Source organism: Sinocyclocheilus rhinocerous, unplaced genomic scaffold (assembly GCF_001515625.1).
Source record: "Sinocyclocheilus rhinocerous isolate Xijiao unplaced genomic scaffold, SAMN03320098_v1.1 scaffold2252, whole genome shotgun sequence".
NCBI lineage: Eukaryota > Metazoa > Chordata > Actinopteri > Cypriniformes > Cyprinidae > Sinocyclocheilus > Sinocyclocheilus rhinocerous.
Window position 1 is genome coordinate 112,761 of NW_015650091.1, and position 18,912 is coordinate 131,672.

Below are 18,912 nucleotides of genomic sequence, written 5' to 3' on the forward strand. Positions count from 1 at the left end.
CATTCACTCATATTGGATTGACAGTTCTGTGCTGAACTTAAAACTCATGTTGAGTAAATCTTAAGTCCTGAAGCTGCACTGTAAAAAATCAAAAGTTGAGAAAACTCAAAAAAATGCTGAAGCTGGTTGCCTTAAACCTTTAAGTTTTCTCAACTTTTGCTTTTTTACAGCGACTTCAACTATCAAGTTTTGTAAACTTAAATTTCTAAATGATAAAAACTCCATATTTCTAGCCAACTAAACACAAAATCGGAAGTTTAACTAAAAGTTTGCTTGACTTAATATATTATGTTGATTAAACATGCACAAAAGTTTGTACAACTAATTGGCCTTTAAGTTGAGTAAACTCAAAAATCTGCTGAAGCTGGTTGCCTTAAAATTTTAAGTTTGCTCAACTTCTGATTTTTTACAGTGTAGTCATTTACACTGCTGAGAGAAAACACAACTCACAATTACTTCCAGCATTTTCAAGGGTAGCTACACTTGCAGGGGGTCACTTTATTTGAGTCAGAATGTGAGATCTGTTAGAAGGAATTGCTGTGATAATGTACTGGAATTATACTGGAACCTCTAATTCCAGTCCAACATTACACATAACCAATTTCCATGGCCAGTTCAGATTACTTTCTGACACTTATTATGAAGAATTGATAAGTGCACGTTACTCCAAAGAGATTTCTGAATGCCTCAACTTTGCTGAAGTCACCAAGATTTATTTTCCTCTTTTTTTTTTTTTTCATTAGTCTCTTCACTTTGGAGACAACTTTTCACAATTCAATCAATTCTCAATGGATAAAATAATTGCTCTACATTTCTCATAAACACATAAAAAAAAATAAAAGAAATTGCCAATGCCATTTCATGCTGACATTTTGAATAGACCATACTATTCTTATACCATTTATAATACACATTCCCCCAAATTATTATCACTGTGCATGTTGTTTCTTAGAAAAATGGTGAAACGTTAACCAAGCCTTTTTATGTTTCCAATAGATTTTTCCTTTGACTGATTCCTCACATTTTTTTCTGAATGGGTTACGAACAGCTTTTCATGTTAACTTTGAATAGCTGAAAAAAAATCTAATGTGAGTCATATTTTAATAAATATGATGGGCCTGGCTATGCTCTTCTCCATCATTTGAGGAATAACTGCTGCCATCATCAATAAAAAATATACACCAGCATCTCTTCTAAAGGAAATTCTGTGCTTTCCGTGGCTGGTAATAGTGCAATGGTAGTTGCGACAGGCAAATAGTGCTATATGGAATAAATAGTATTGCAAATAAGGTGCATTATAGTGAATAAGTGGCACAATGTGTTTAGTGAATTACTATTTGTCAGCACCATATAAAACTTCTGCAAGAGGTTATAGAAAACTGAATAGTGGATGGATAGCAAAGGTTCAGGCCGTTTACCTGAGGACACAGGCTATCGATCTGTGTAGCAGCCATGCGCACTAACTTCACACCCTCCTCGTTGTTGGAGATGGAACAGGCGAGGTTGGCCACCTAAAAAAAAAAGAGTGAGAGAGCGATATATTAGGGGGTCATTTGTACATCGAGGTTACAGTATAAAGCAGAGGTGGGACCAAGTCATTGTTTTGCAAGTCACAATTAAGTCTCGAGTCTTTGCATTCAAGTCTCGAGTCAAGTCCCGAGTCAAGACAGACAAGTCCCAAGTCAAGTCCCGAGTCAAGACAGGCAAGTCCAAGTCGAGTTGCAAGTCCTCAGCTTTAAGATTCAAGTCTTAAACAAGTCATTAGTGCTTTTTGCCCAAGTGACCTTGCGGTTCTGGTTGCCAGTTTTCTGTAAATCAGGCAGGTTAAACTAGCATTTGGACATGGACAAATAAAGCACCCGAGCTGAGTGCACACATATACAAACACACAGTCCGTTTTGCTGTTCATGTTTTAAGCTATCAGTGCTGTGTGCAATGGATAAGGATTTAATGCTTGGCTTGAGAAGGCAATGTCAGGGCAAAATATGTACAGAGAGTTAGGGCTCATTCAAGTGTTAGATTGGTATTTGTTATTTCCCAGCGTGAAGAACATGATTTGTGGGTCCCTCATCCCCTATGCTCCCCCGGCCCCAAATCATCTCGCCTTGCTCTCTCTTTTAATATTTTAAAAATAGCTTCTATTTGAATAATTGACATCACACACACTGCAATTTGAATTTTTACCAGCCAATCTCCTGGACATATTAGAGGTTGCCTCTTCATGTTCTCCTCTGAAGCAACAGAAGGACTGTGGTTCGTTCGTGTGCGCCATAGAGGCTCCCATCTCGAAAACACAATTACCCCGAAAATGTCAGTGGACACGGAGAGGGGTCCTAATTGGAGGTTGCCACAGTTCTGTTATTCACTCATAAAAGTAGTCATTTTTCCATCTGAAATTTCCACCACAAGCACGTTGGTGGAATAACCAGGGTTCATTACTGAACTTCACATGCACATGTAAATCATTAGGCCAGTCTACCTAGAAAAAAAAAAAAGAGAGAGAAAAAGTGTAATTAAACTAGCAGATGGCTCCTCTATGTGCAATACCTCCTTGTCTAATTTCTGCCTGCCTGCAACCCTCAGGTTACCCATCATGCAGTGCATCTGGCAACGCCGGATCGGTGCATACATGTGAATACACGTGTGTGATGAGAAAAGGTCTCTCTCTCTCGTGTTTGCTCGCTTCCATCATAAGAAAAGCATCTGCGCAAGGAGCGCTGGCCAGATCGGACGCTAAAAACCTGGCTGCCTCCCCCTCCCCTGCTGCCAAAAATGTCGGATCCGACAGAAAACATCGGAATATTACTCAGAAAGTGTATAATTTGGTGACACGTCAGACCTCGATGAAAGGCGCTAATAGGCGTGTCAGTCCTGTTTTGATAACACTCCAGAATTGGTGTTACAAGCATCTCGTCCTCTGCTGGTAAATCAGATTACACAGCAGCCACGAGTAAGGATTTTGACGGCGCTAAACTGACATATGCCTGCTGGCAAATGCAATATGACTGAAGCCGTATCAGCGGGCGTCTCTTCTTTTTTTTAAAAGGTAAATCGCGGCAAATCAAATTTGTGTTAGAAGATTCTTGCTTACAGCCCTTTTCTCCTGTTTACCCCTGACAGCTCTGAATGCTTTGATGGATCGCTCTTGCGTTCAAGTGTGTGCTTGCATGTGTGTGTGTGTTTAGCTGCTGCTAAAAGTGTAAAGACTGAAATGCTTGAGGGTTGCAAATGATGATGTGTGCATAAGAGTACCAGTGGGGGGAAAAAAAAGAAAAAAAAAGGATTCATTGATGCATCAAGATTCTTTCTCAGATGATTCTTGATTGATTCACAAAAATTCATCAAATCATAATTATTAATAATTATTTTTTAATGCAGCATAGAGGCAACATGTGTTTACAGATCCCATTAGAGAGACACAATGTACCACATGCTTGGAAGCTTGTGTTTTGGAACTGAATTGAATGAAACTCTCTGATTCATGTGATGCCTAAAATTCCCACCCTAATATGAGAGAAGAGAGACTCTTTTCCACTGACATGATCCCACCTTAATAAGTCGTTCTCTTAAAAAGTACTGAAGTACCCATTCAAAAAGTACACCTTTGTTCCATATTTACTCCTGACGGGAGTATATTAGTACCCCGAAGGCACATTTTTGTACCTAAAGTGTACATATTAATAACAAAAGTATACATATTTGTACCTTTTGAAAAATACCTCCCTAGAGACAGCTTTTGTAATTTTTTTTTTTATTTATTTTTTTTCCGTCCATACCCATGGTTTCCCACTGCCAGGTCCACCTTGCAATTTAGAGGTGGAGTCAGGCCTAAATGGAAGTGGGCACCAGTTCCACCACCTTGTCGGTAGAAAAAGGGGCATGAGACAGCAGCATAAAAGACCGGATGGGAAGGTAGGGGGTTGTTTTATACACCAGGATGGCAGTGTAAGACTCACAGCGTTTGCAGGAAATGATATCCTGTCATGTAGTTGGGCTGTTGCTTCCCTTGATCCTCACTAGTCCTTCATGGTCTGAACACACAGTCAAACCAGCAGCAGCTCCTGGACGGCAGCCAGAACTGGCCGATGCTCCAGCACTCAATTCTCAGAGCTGGATCCCAGCCAAGACACAATGTCCGGCCAAAAATACTAATTGCAATTATCTAAAGAACCACTCCTCCTTTGTGAATCCTTTTTATTTTCTCAAAGAAAAGGCCCCTGTTAGGTAGCCAAGGATGTCAAAATAATATTCATGAGTTTCATGCTAGGTTGAGATAAGAGTGTGTGTGCGTGTGCATTGCATGTTCGATTATTTCAGAGAAAGAGACAGCATCATAACCGTGTAGTCTCTCTGACTGACCATTATGTGTTGTCTAGTTAGACCTTTATTAAAGAACTATTGATTTCTGAGCGTTTCATTTGGACAGCCACATTCAGAGTATCAGCCTTACCCTTGAATAGTTCTTTAATTAAATAAATAAAATAATAAATAAAATGAAGGAAATACTACATATTCGATACATAGAAGAAGAAGATGAATGAATTAATGAATGAATGTTCCAAACATGTTTGTTTCAAAACGTAAACTGCCTATATTAGCTATATTTTGGCATATTCAAAAGCAGCATAACATGTACCCACTGAGGAGAAGGCAATACCAGAAAAAAGTATAGTTAATGTTAATTAAAAACTAAAATGAATACTCAGTTGTGTCAATTGAATTGTGTCAATTTAAATAAATCTTAACTAAAATAGAAATATTAAACGAACAATTCTGTAACCTTGGCAACTAACTGAAATAAGTGTAAATTTCAGTTACTAAAATTAAAACTGAAATAAAAGTAAAGTTAAACAGAATGAAAACAAACCTAATAAAAATGATAATCCCATGAAAATACGTTAATTCACAATATTAATAAAAAATAAACAAAGTGATAGAAATATTAATTATAAATGTACTTGTAATTATTTTAATACAAATATCAATAATAAAAAAAATAAAAAATAAACAGTTCAACCAAACTGATTTTCTCCAATTTTGTGGGTGCAGTGTGTTTTTAATGCATACGAGTGTTGCATTATAGTAGCAAACACTGTCGGAATCAAGTTCAGGTCAAGGCTTCTGTGCACCACACATTAGGAGCATTAGTATGGCACAAAGAGTTATTTGATATGTAGAACATTTCAAATCGGTCTTTATGAGGTTCCATTAAGGTTTCAACATACAGTACGAATGCAGATGACTAGCTCATGGAACAGAGTCACTGCCTCCTCTCTTTGTGGACATTAAATCATTATTTCAGACACCTCAGCACTTCTTGTTGGAAAAATTCCTGTCAAAATATAGGTATTGTTTATTGCATTTTTGTCTGGAAAGTGAAAAATTGAGTGAGTGCGTCTCTTCTGCAGGCTGCAGTGCTCACGGATAGAATCTAAGAGAGAGTTGATGTCAGAAGAGAATCAGTTAAGAGTGGGGCACAAGAAGGTGCTAGCCTGAGTGCTTCCCCCTATTCCCCAACCGTACCCTGGTCAGAGTGCAAATAAATCAGCCTGTCAGCATGCATGAAGCAGAACGGCCCACTGGGTGGGGGGGAACAAACACAGGTCACTAAGCGTGACTGTGCGAGAGCTAGCAACAAACCTCAACAGTAAAGTCCCACATGTTTGAAACCTGATGACCCCTGACGTGTCTACAGGGAAAGTTGGAAAGGCACGCACAAGTTTACACACTGATTTAAATGCAAAGTTACAGGAAAAACACAAAAGTGCTGGACTTGTCGAGTTGTGACTCTGAGTTTAGAATACATGCTACGTCACACACATTTTGCAGCGGAGTTTGTGCAGATGATACGAGTTTGAGTGAGTGAATTTGTTTCCGCTCCCCCTCCATCATTCCCTTTGCTCTCAATGCTTGGTGAGTATTAAGGTGCAGTCACAATTACCATTTTCAAAGGTGAAGTTTCAATAGGAATCTAAACGAATGGGAATTTCGCATGAGGCTGAAAGATTTCTGTACACAGTTTTCACATTATGTTCAGTTGGTCATGCAAATTCGTCACACTGACCAACAAAAAGCTTCTTGGTTTGGTGACTTTTGTGCGCTGTGCTTCATACAGTCCATTGCTACATTATTAGCAATAGACAATACTCCTTATTTGACCTTGTGTGACCACACCTTTATGGCAATAATTCAGTATCAAAGTATACATCAAAGTACACTCTTAAAAATAAAGGTTCCGAAAGGGGGTTTACTCAGCAGTTCCATAGGAGACTAATTTTGGGTTCCCAAAAGAACCTTTCAGTAAACAGTTTACATTCACATTTTAATAATCTAAAGAACATCTTTCCACTGTAAAAAACCTTTTGTTCAATGGAAATGATGTTAAAGGTTCTTCATAGAACCATAGATTCCATAAAGAACCTTTTTTGTACTGTGTACTATGGTTTTACCTTCTGATACCATGGCAGTACCACGGTTCCGCTACAGGGATCAGAGCTGTAAACAGATATTCCTAATTTAGATCACCTTTTTATCATGAAAGCACTATAACATTTCTCCGATCATCATAATAAACAAAAAAAAAAGAAAAAAAAAGTTCAACAATAAGCCTATAGTCACTGGATTGTACATTCAAATGTAACGGATGGAATGTGGCTGAGAAATGTCCTAATAACACAGCACATCTTCTCATTTGACATCTCGAGGAAGTGAATTAGCCTTTCTGGCTTCTTACACTGACACTTCTGCCCAACGTGGAAGAGTGTAATAGAGTCAAAGCTGGTGGGCCTGTGACAAGCTGTGGAAGCCTGGCTCCCTCAATGGAGCTATATTATTAGAATCTACCTGTCCTTAGCCAGTATGCTACACTAAACGCCTCCAGCTAGCATGCTCAACTGGGTCACAGGGCTGCGGTCTAGAGCAGGTCGGCCAACAGCCTTTTTTCCCCTCAGGTTCTTCTCTTCTACCACTCTTCTCTCTGTCAGGTTTTCTTTTTGAGAACCTGAAAAGTCCCCATTAGAGCTAGAAGGCTCCAAACTACCTCAGTGAAACGTTAACTGTCACCAAAGTTGCGCTAAGAGGCCTGAATTTGATGTATGGGGTTGTCATAAATAGACATCATGTGGAGATAATGAGATCTGGCATGAAGGTCAATATGAAAAACTGTCCCAGCCCCTTCAGAGGTTTAGCCTTGGTGAAAATGAAGGGTTCAGTGTATGCATGGGTACATTTCAGCAAAGTGTAAGTTAATAGCTTTTCAGGGGCCATTTAAAGCAAGTCTAAGATCTAAAAAGAGATTAATGGAAAATCACCATTAACAGTCTAGGACAAACCTTGATCTCTCTCCATAAATACTACATTAAATAAATATTATGCATGTTCCTGGTCTATTTCATCTGATATTAATAGAAATACCACTGGTACTGTCATTATTATGAATGATATTGTTGAGGTTGTTAGCATTGCTGCTGCTATTGTTGTTGGAACTTCTCTGTTGCAAATACTATTCCTAACTGTCCCAGCCCCTTCAGAGGTTTAGCCTTGGTGAAAATGAAGGGTTCAGTGTATGCATGGGTACATTTCAGCAAAGTGTAAGTTAATGGCTTTTGAGGAGCCATTTAAAGCAAGTCTAAAATATAAAAAGAGAATCTTGGAAAATCACCATTAACAGTCTAGGACAAACCTTGATCTCGCTCCTTAAATACAACATTAAATATATAGTATGTGTAGGGACTCCTAAAATATACCTTGTGTTTAATATGCTTTGTGTCAGAAGTTATACATATCTCGATTGAGTTATAGTATTCTAAAAAAGGAACAAAGCTAAGGCTAAGAAAGAGAGTGTAATAAGTGTGAACGAACAAGAACCGTTCTGAGACTACAAAAGAGGTTTATATATATTTTTTTTTTTTAAAGAAAAGAAGCAACTTGCATATCATAAGAGAGAATTGTTTATCCGCTTTCTTTAAAAAAACAAAAGGGTTGTTACTGGTTTCTTCATTTACTGTTTTCTTTAAAAAAAGGGAGTTATTACATTAATGTACAAATAAATCTTTGTTATTCTTTTTTCTCTTTAACATTTGTACTTTGATATTCCATTACAGTCTAGGACAAACCTTGATCTCGCTCCTTAAATACAACATTAAATATATAGTATGTGTAGGGACTCCTAAAATATACCTTGTGTTTAATATGCTTTGTGTCAGAAATAATACAAAGTATAAACATTTATTTTACAGTATTTTCTTTTTCTTTATTATTTCGAAATATGATGCAACAATTATGTTTTGCTTATATCCAATGAGAAAGTGTGTTCAATACAGGTGTACTATTGTAAGCCAGTGACTGTTGAGCTTGACGTTGTGTCATAACGTGAGTCACGTAATGAGGAAGGAGAGGTATCGCACATGGTGAGAGAGTGCTGCCAGCAAGATATGTTGTCTCTATGAAAAAAGTGCATCATCCTTTTGGAGACTACTGTATTCGTTGAAATATAAGGCCCAAAGTGTAGAGTGACGACACTTGTTTTATTTTCTGTTCTTATTTAAAGTGCATCTTATTCTTTTGTTTTGTTTTCCGTGATCCTGTGAGTCATCACTTAGTTAAACCGTGTGTGATGATGGCTTAGCGGCAATAGAGACAATTGCCTTTATGAACAAAAACTGTGTTATGAAGCTATCAGACATTTTGTGGTGAACTTCGGAATCGCGTGTGAAACCGGACTGATCGTGTGTTTCATCAAGTTTTCTCAACTGTTTAACTGAACTTGAAAGATATATTTTTGTTTTTCATTAGCCTATTGTATTACGTGGTTCTGGAGGAAACGGAGTGTTTTACTAGAATAGGGTTCTAAATTGACGTTATACATATCTCGATTGAGTTATAGTATTCTAAAAAAGGAACAAAGCTAAGGCTAAGAAAGAGAGTGTAATAAGTGTGAACGAACAAGAACCGTTCTGAGACTACAAAAGAGGTTTATATATATTTTTTTTTTTTAAAGAAAAGAAGCAACTTGCATATCATAAGAGAGAATTGTTTATCCGCTTTCTTTAAAAAAACAAAAGGGTTGTTACTGGTTTCTTCATTTACTGTTTTCTTTAAAAAAAGGGAGTTATTACATTAATGTACAAATAAATCTTTGTTATTCTTTTTTCTCTTTAACATTTGTACTTTGATATTCCATTAAGTCTGGCAAGTTCATTCATTTATGAAGTTACTGATTTTTGGGGAATTTCAAATAAGAATTGTTTAATTGATCTTTAGTAAATTTAGTAAAATTGGTACAGGAGGAAAATTCATTTTACAATTTATTGTTTGTAAATACAAAAAAAATAAACTACCGGCCTAATTCACCATCCAACTGCCGGGAATCCAGGATTCATGTTAGATAAATAATTAAATTAACCCCTAGGGTTAAGGAAAGGGTTACATATGCTTTTAAAATACTGTTCCTGGTCTATTTAATCTTTTATTAGTAGAAATACCACTGGTACTTTAGTCATTTTTATGAACAATATTGTTGATGTTAGCATTGCTGCTGCTATTGTTGGTTTCATCATCCTCATAAACAGGGACTTCCCTGTTGAAAATACTATTTTGAAGGATGTTATCATTATGTTCAATTTGATATGATCTCTGTATGTTTACATTTTTTTCATGTATATCAAGCAAAAACATTTTAAATAGCGGTGTCATATGGGAATATCATGGTACTTCGAAATAAAATATTGTATTACATACTTTACATAACAATGTACTAGATACTAGTATTACTACTACTACTAATAATAAATTAATAGTACAATTACTATTTTAGTATAATTTAGATAATGTTATAGTTTTTATTAATATTTTGGAGTGGTTTATGGTTTATATTTTCCATTTTCATTTAGCTTTATTTTAGTTAAAGTTTTAGTCATTTGTATAAGTTATTTTTTTTAATGTCTATATAGTTTTTATAAATTAACTGATTTATGAAATTTGAACTTTTTTTAGTTTTAGTTTTACTTACATACTGTATGATGGCACTGCATAGTACACACCTTAAAACATTGCACTTTTTGTAAGTGTTATAAAAAAAAATATGATATCAAACTAGGTCCCCCCCCCCCATGATCAACGTATAAACTGCAATAAATGTGCAATCTGTAACACTGAAAATAAAAGCACTATTTTGAACAAAAACATGAAAATGTGTTATATTAGTCCCAATGTATTGGAAAATAGCTAGGTACTTATACATTTCTGCCCATTAACAGAATAACACCTTGCTGTTCTTTCTGCTGATGCTAGCTGGAAAATCTAAAAAAAACAACTTCACTAGGAAATACAGGAGTTAGTGATAAGCTTCTTCAATTTAAACCTTGGACACTGTAACAACTATCAAAAATGCCTTCAACCACCACGGAGGAGCGCACACACACATCATCCCAGGTTGAGTCTTATTTGTCTCCAGAGACTGTAACCTTAATCATGCGAGTCACAGGCCTTGCTTAAGAAGTCAGTGAGCATCCACACCACTTTCCTCAACTAAGTCACTGTGCCAAGGAGCTTATTGCCTGGGAAACCTGCAGTTTGGAGTGTGGCATAATTAAGTGCCTCACAATCAGCCAGTTGATAAACAAAGCCTGAATTGAGGCAAATAAAGGAGAGCCAACCAAATGAAAAGAGAAAGCCTGTCGAAAGCCATGTTGATTACTTTTCTTCTTATTTCAGGAAAGGAGCAATGCCTGCCATTGTTGGCTTATAGTGCTTACAAAGTGAATGACATTTGCCATCGGTAAGACCAACCACTGACACAAACAAAAATTATAATAAAACTAATTTAAACTTAAAGGGATAAATAATCCAAAAATAAAAAATTCTGTTATCCCTTAGTCTCCCTCTTGTCGTTCCAGATCTATTTTAGTTATATTATAAGTTTCTTTCTTCTTCTTGGAAGCTGTTTTTGTCCATACAATGAAAGTCAAAACAACTTTTTGCCCATTGACTTTCAGCGTCAAAAAAACAAAACAAAACAAAACAAAAAAAACAAAAAAAACCCAACTGTTCCTTCAATATACAAATTTTCTTGTTATTGTAGCATCTGCGTAGAATCATGCATGATCTTTGGGGTTTTATGGCTTAAGAGACCCTTTTAGCCTTTGACATTTGCATATAAATTACAGTCCTGGTCACAGACTTTACGTTTATATCGATCTTCCAGACCAGCAATAAACATGCAAATGGGCCATAAACAAGAGACAAAGAAAGTTTCTCCCGCTCAAAATTCGTGCCTCTGATTGGCCATTCCACCTAAAAGGGGGTGTGAATACAAGCCCTCAAAAGGCATTAGCCCGAAATAATCTTTGCTCAGAAACCCTCTTCGTTTGAGACGACACTTTTCCAAGACTCTCAAGATTTTTCCTCTTGAGTTTTTATTTTCCGGCAGTTTTTATCTTCAAGTAACTTTAGTCGCTGTGGACTTTTCCTTCTTCAGAAGAACCAGAAGTAAAACTTCCAGCTCACTCCTAACGAACTCATCAAAGACCTCCGTTGTCTACCTCATCAGGACTCTTGTTCAGCAATCGAAGCCAATGCAAGTAACCGTTTACAATTATTTAGATGCGTGTTTAAGTTTCAGCCCCTTTTAAGGTGATTTTTGATTCTCTGATGTTTCTCAAAGGTTGTGTCTAAAATTGATGTGAAATACTGCCATCCTTTTCTTTTCTCTCTCTTTTTCTTACTTTGCTTCATTCTGTATATATGTGTTTTGCTTAGTTTGTTATATGTTAGATATAGTTTCATTTATTAAATCCCTTATATTCACAACTGATTGTCTCTGTTTGCTGCTCACAATTCGAAGTCAATGAATGTGTGAACCCTTGCTACATTTTGCTAAATTACTGCTAGCACTGCATAAAGAAGGACAGTTATTCTTCCTTGGTCAGGAAAATAATCGTTCCTTGAATTGATAAATGATTATATTGTCTGCTCGGTGGACGGACAGATCAAATAATTGTAATATTGATTCTGCTACAGTTAATTCGAAGATATAATCTAAATATTTATTATTAATCATAACCAGTTATAATTAGTCATAAATATTTCCCTGTTGAACTGATTTACTACATATGATTCAAGCATTTCATACACCATGCACACTCAGCAAATCCTTCTTACTTCTTGCAGGGACATCTATTGACTGCAATAAAGTAAACCCCTCGTGTCTTTTTCATTTGTTTCCTACTGCATTTGCATTTAGTTCTGTTGCGTCAGGACTGATTTGGGCTAGATTAGATATTGATTGCTATTCTTGTGATTGCAGCCAGTGTGGTTTTATATCAGACTCTTCTTCTCTTAGTTTATTCATTCATTCATTCTTTCTTTCTTTCTTTCTTTCTTACTTACTTTCTTTCTTCTTTTTCTTTTTTTAATTTGAAACATTGAGAGGGTAATAAGAAAACATTATATACAAAGGACATTTAAATATCTACTGGAAGTGGGAGGAATTTTATATCAAAGTACATGTGTACTGTACACACGCTAGTTATTTTTGCTGACAATTCAAAGAAAAAGTGGTTTATGTCCATTAATGACAATGTCTATTAAATTGCATACTTTAGAACTGTACAAGGTTCTCATTTATATCAAATGCATAAGTCTGGTGTAAGTGCATATCATAAACATTAAAATATAACTTTATTTCATATCCATCATATCAGTTTCACAAATGTATATCCATGTGTTTGGCGAGTACATTTCTTATGATCCAAATATTCAACATAGCTATATTTAGCCTCTTTCACATTAGAATCTAGAGAAAATATCACAAGTGCGCAGCCACCCAAGATAACATCAAACAATTTCAGAAGACTATTTTAAGGGTTCATATGAGTCACATTTCATGGAGAAGAGCCAGCGCTGTGAAATTTAATTTAGTTGCAATGCTGTGTGATTTTTGGCTTTATTAATGAGTTTAACAACTGACAAGCGACCGCTACGAATAAAAAGTCGAGGCCCAAAGCACAGCTCGGATTGGCATATAAACTCTAATAAACTCTAAATTATTTTGATGAATTCTAAATGTGATTTATTTGCCGTGACATGGAGAGCTTCTGTATGGGTACTGGCAGTTATGGTGGAGATGGGTGCTTGGAGAGTAATTTCCAGCATATAAAAATTTACTGACTTCAGTGTGGGACATGGGAAGGTAATTGAAAGTAATATAAACAATCCGTAAAGCTGAGTGGACATGCTTGACTTTGTACAAGTGGATAGGCAAGGGGAAGGGTGGCGACTTTAATCACCGAGGGCAATGGCGGAGATGCCGTCCAATCGGACGATGCTGATGTATTCAGGGGTGGGGAACTGAGAAGGACGGATGCCCGAGAGGGTGATAGAGCGGTATGGGCCAGGTGGTTCATTGCCACCCAGCTGCGGTGGCACTCAGAGATGCCCTACTGAAGTCCTAGCTAAATCATTACCAAAAGATCTCTGCTCAGTGTGAAAAGTGACTTCCAGTTCAGCTCAAGGCTGTGCGGGCTGCTCTGCATCAAATCAGGGGTCAGCTCTCACAGACTTATGCGCCCACAGAGAACATTTGGATTGATTGATGTTACTCTCACATCTTGCACTCGGATCCCGACATGCCTTTAAATCGGAGTAGATAATAGGTCTTCAACATAAAAAGCTTGAGAAACTTGGAAGGCACTGTGTGACTCCCCAACTTCCCAAAGTGTAAGCGGGCAGCTTTCAGCTTTCACTGAACTATCGATCTCTCCTTGTGAGGGTGCAAGCCAAGCAGTTGTGCTTGGCAGCGAAGCCCAATTATGAAAATGGAGCCAAGCTTGTTCTTTGTAATATCTCTGTATATTTAAGAATACTCCAGGGCCACCATTTAAAACTGTTTGGAGATAAACAATGCATTTAAAACTGTTTGGCTGGAGAGAACGCTTGCTGAGTGCAAAACAGAGCACAGATTGTGGGAGACGGAGAGATAGAGAGACCCCTTTGCACTCTGCATTAACATGCGATTTCAGTGATCAGATCACGATTGGATAGCATTTCACCATATTAAATTCGGAAATATCTGAAATAAATGTATTTGCAATTTATTTTATTTGAATTTATTTATTTAACAATGACATCACAAGAACTTCTGTAGCAAAAGCTCTTTTATGCCTGTGGGTTTATGTGGGCTCTTGGCTTTTTCTTTATATTCTTCTCTCGTAATGTGAAAAACAAAACAGGCACATCTTGCGATCTGGTCACCCCATGTAATGAACAACATCCAATGAATTATTACCCTGGAAACTGCTTGGAATCTTTTGTTTTTCTTCCCAAATCCTCACTCACATTTCTTTCCTGGTCTGTTTTCACAGGGGTACTTTAAAATGGCATTTTCTAACCCAATCTTCACTTCTAATCTGTATTTTCATCCTTTACTGTGGGAATGTTTCTAAAGTAGAAAAACACAATAGACCAGGTACAGCAATATCTTCTCATACTAGCAAAAAGCATTTTTTGAATTATCCACTAATATTTTTTTTAATTCTGTAGATAAAGAAAGCCTATACATGTTGTAATAAAACTGTCATTTTCTGTCACATCAGAGAACGCGTCAGAATGTACAAGTATAAATGCAATCCAGCCAAAAATATCCAGACACTATCCAGATACGAAATGCATGTTAATGCCAGGAGTAAAGGGGGCCAGAGATAACCTTCTGATAGACTGCATTTCAGATCCAGGCAAGTGAAAAGCTCTCGGATGAGGATTTGAGGGGTAGGCGCGCTGAAGCAGAAAGAGAAAGATATCTTGCAGGGTTTTTTCTTGGGTAAACTGTGGCAGTTGCAGGTTTTGGATAGCTCCTCTTTGCTACCTGAGTGTGAAAAACGAGCAAAGCTTGAGACTGAGACGGTGCCAATCAACTGCTGGCTGTCTCTCAACAGCTCTGTCTGCATGAGCTGCAAAGAGGGCTGTGTGAGTGTGTGTTTGTGTGTTGCCAGTGTGAAGAAAGGCAATTACTGATCTCCTCACCTGCAGTAGACTTGGGAGGCTCATGCTCTTCACACACTGTTCCAGCATTTCCAGTAAAGCACAACCTCCTTTAGCTTTGCTACAACATTCCATATTCAAAAGCTAACATTAATGGTCCAGACCACTGAAATTATTAAAGGCATTCCTATAATAATTTAAATAATTTTGTGAGAATAATCAGACAGACTAGGAACAAGGTCACACACACACACACACACAGCTGGCCCAGTATTTGGTCTGACAACTTTGTAGGGAGCTGCAGGATCAAAATCTTGAACAGATATAAAATGAGCAAATATTGTCTCAAAGGTTAAGGGGTACATAATATTTATGATGAAATTTAGTCCAATCTTTTTTACAGTCCACCCACTTAGAGATTTCTGGTTTCGTCAGTGAGATTGACTGATCATTTTCAAATGTTACCAATGTACAACAGCCCAATCAATAGCATGGTAAACATCGGCTGAATATTTATTTATTTCCATCGACAAATAACATGATGAGATGTTATCCATCTTCACAGCTAATGGGCGACGTCCTCTCTCAATCTTTGCATGGTTGTGCAGTGGGGCTTCCTTGAGTTTGGTGCAAAAGCCTATGCTGATAACCTTAATGTATTGATCATTTCAAGACTCCCACAGCCAATTTGAGTCTGCTACTCCTCTGAGTCTACAAGAAACAAGAAAGGTCTCTTTTTTCCTTTACTATCTCTCAGTGCAATACAAACAAGGTATAGGTATATTAACGTACATTTAACATGACTGGATTGTTTTATTGAGCTCACAATGCTTTTGTGTCTTTCCCTGGTTATTTAATTAATTTGAAAATGGTCCATGCTTTCAGACCATAAGAGGTTTCTAAGAGGCACATTAAGGCAAAGTGTTTTAAATCAGAGCAGATTGTCCAGATTGTGTTCGGAAATTGCTAATGTTACACGTCAACGGATGTACTTTACATTCACACGTTGTCCATTAGGTGGTGTGAACAAGGGGGTGGGTGTGAGAAAATGAAAGGCCAGGGAGTGAGCGTAAGAGAAAGAGACTGAAAGCACAGAATTACATGCTGGGCAGTTACCATGGATCTAAAAAGCAGATTTTTTTTTTTTTGGAATGGTATCAAAATATAATGACATTAATTAGGAAGTTCTGACATTCATTTTTGCATAGCCTTTTTTCTTCTGGGTGTAAGGTCCATTACAAAACCTGCCGTGCTGCATACATCGGATGTAAGTGACCGATTTAGAACCCTCTACACAAGCACGCCACGCACACACACACACAAGTGTTCTGCATGGGAGACTCAGCTCACATTTGATTTCAATAGAGTTTGACGTTAGCGTGTTGCTAAGCTAAGTGTGGTGCTCTAATAAGCATATAAGTACAGCACACAGAGATATTAGGTAAAATAATCAATTTTTAATTACACTGAAGTACTTTTATTGACATTATTCTCTCATCTTATCCACCATCTTACAATTGTATTATTTTTTCCCCCACTGAGGAGTCAATGTCATTGTAGGACTCCATGTAGGATACATGCAATGCTAATTTTGAATTTTGCTAAAACAAAGTATCTTTGTACAGTGCACCAGTGGTGTAGTGGTGCCAGGAGAAGTGGGTACACTCTTAATTTATGCCCCCAATATATATAATAAATTTGTATAAATAAATAAAAAAATTAAACCACTGCAGTAATTAACATTTTGTCAGAACCTCTATTAAATTACATGCTATTTGGTTTAGTTGTCTGTTCAGAATCGTGGGAGAATCATGATCTCTATTTAAAACCTAAAAAAACTGTGATTTTCAATTTATCCAATTTGTACAGCTCTACTCTTGTGTGTGACTGACTGACTGTTTCTCCAATGACATACAGTGACAGGCAAATGATAATTTCGAGCCCTGACACAGGGGCGTAGTCATCATTTCAGAAGTGAGGGGGACAGAAATGTAAAATATAATGATACAACTTTTTTTGTCTAATTGGTTTAGACTAACAGGTTTTATTATTATTATCGTTGTTGTTGTTATTATTATTATTTTCTTATCTCATATTCTCTCTACTGGACAGTAACCAATAATTTGTATTCTATAATATTTTTCCTATATTTTCCTAATGACATTTATGATTTGTTTATATACTACAAAGCACTGCATTATTCGGATGCTTTTTATTACTTGGAGATGACTTGAAAAACACACACGTGTTTTTGCTGTCTTCACGTTTCATTAGTCAAAATGTTTAATTTTATTCAGCTTAGCTACAGCAGAGACTGTTTTGTCTACAGCGATAGCTGGATACCTTTATCCATATTAGGGATTTCCTGCATGTCATAAGTTATTACTTCAAAAAAAAAAAAAAATGTTATTACTTCTATGAGTCCGTTTTGGACTTTCTGCACGAGAACACACTCTGGCTTTGAGTATGAATGAAACACACACTGCATGAGAATGTTTACGCCTCGGTCCTGACTGCATCACTAGCTATGTTTCCATCACCATGTTTTTATGTGCTTTTTGAAGTATTGCATCAGAACCGAATGATGGAAACGGCCAATTTAGAAAAAAAAAATCCCTTAATTCACAAAAAAAGTTTTATGCTCGCTTGAGGTGGTTTTTGACTTGTGTGAAAAAGGGTTAAAGAGAATAATGGGAGATGGAAACACATTTTGCGAACAAATTCCTCTATGCACATCAAAAATTCATGTGACTTTGCGCTATGGCATGGCATTATCTGACTAACCAGTGGACTGATCTTGTTGCATAGCATCTGAAATGTTGTTATGGTCATTCGTAAATGCCCGGGCAAAGTCTGTCGTCAAAGTATTTCTGTATAATTGTCTCCCAGAACTGTCTTACATGACTGCGTTCCCAAACAGCAGCATCCACCTCCGAAAGCAATGACCGCATTTATTGTGTTTCGTCTGCTCGCTCTGAGGCGCAAATAATTTATTATAGCCTATATGAAAATTATTATATTCAGTGGCTTCTACTTTTCTTAGTGATATTTAGTGCCAGTTTAACAGGAAGTGATTATTTTGTTCTCTTTGCCTCGTTGGATGGAAATGGTGCTTATTTGCAAATGTTTTATTGTGATATTCCAATTTTGTGCAAAAGTAAAATTTGCAACTTTGGATGGAAATCCGACTCTCTTTAATGGCTGTTTTTAGGTAATATTTGCATTTATTCACATGCGATTGGATCAGTTACTCATGTACTGGACTGTCATGATTTGGCAAATGCAGGACACTATGAAACGCATCAGAGGGGATTTAGAAGTGGGTATACGAAACCACTGCTTAGCACAAATAAGATGGCTACCATTTGGAATAGCCTTCGCGTACGAAGTGCATATGATTCGTTAAAAGAAACTGCCTTCGTATAGGCAGCTTGATTTTGGAACAAAGCATTTGCTTAGTTATATACATAACAATCCCAAAGGAGCTCACAGATCTCTTAAGAGCTAACATAGCAATACATCAACACTGTTGACATCTAATTAGTCCATTAAATGGACAACAAGTTAACAATTGCCCTGGGTCACCAAATCCCCTGAGTTAAATATTTGAAAGGTGCTTTTCTTTTACAATCAAATAGCATCATTGATTGTGCATCCAATTCATTTTCATTTAGATTTTAATTGCTGTTAGATGAAGATGGCTGTCTATTTGAGCCATAGAATCAAATTGTATAAGAACAATTTGAGTGAGAATAAAAAATCTCATCTTTCTCACTTCTTCCCCTACATATCAGTACAGTTTCCTATTACTGAGTTGAACATTTTGGTATGTGTAGTGCCTACCACCTTTCTTTTCTTAATATTATAGAATATGTCTCCCTCCTTTATTGATTTCATCCTGCAGATGAAATGTGCGGTTGCTGATTGCACATAATT

General features: G+C 36.9%; 1 protein-coding gene across 1 annotated transcript in view; it reads right to left on the reverse strand.

The window, feature by feature from the left end:
• The window catches only part of ctnna2 (catenin (cadherin-associated protein), alpha 2), a 468,558-nt gene that overhangs the window by 24,982 nt on the left and 424,664 nt on the right, over window positions 1-18,912 (reverse strand). The window contains exon 10 of the mRNA XM_016516505.1: window positions 1,419-1,511. Within this exon, the coding sequence (XP_016371991.1) occupies window positions 1,419-1,511 (93 nt within the window). The remainder of the gene's footprint in view (window positions 1-1,418; window positions 1,512-18,912) is intronic.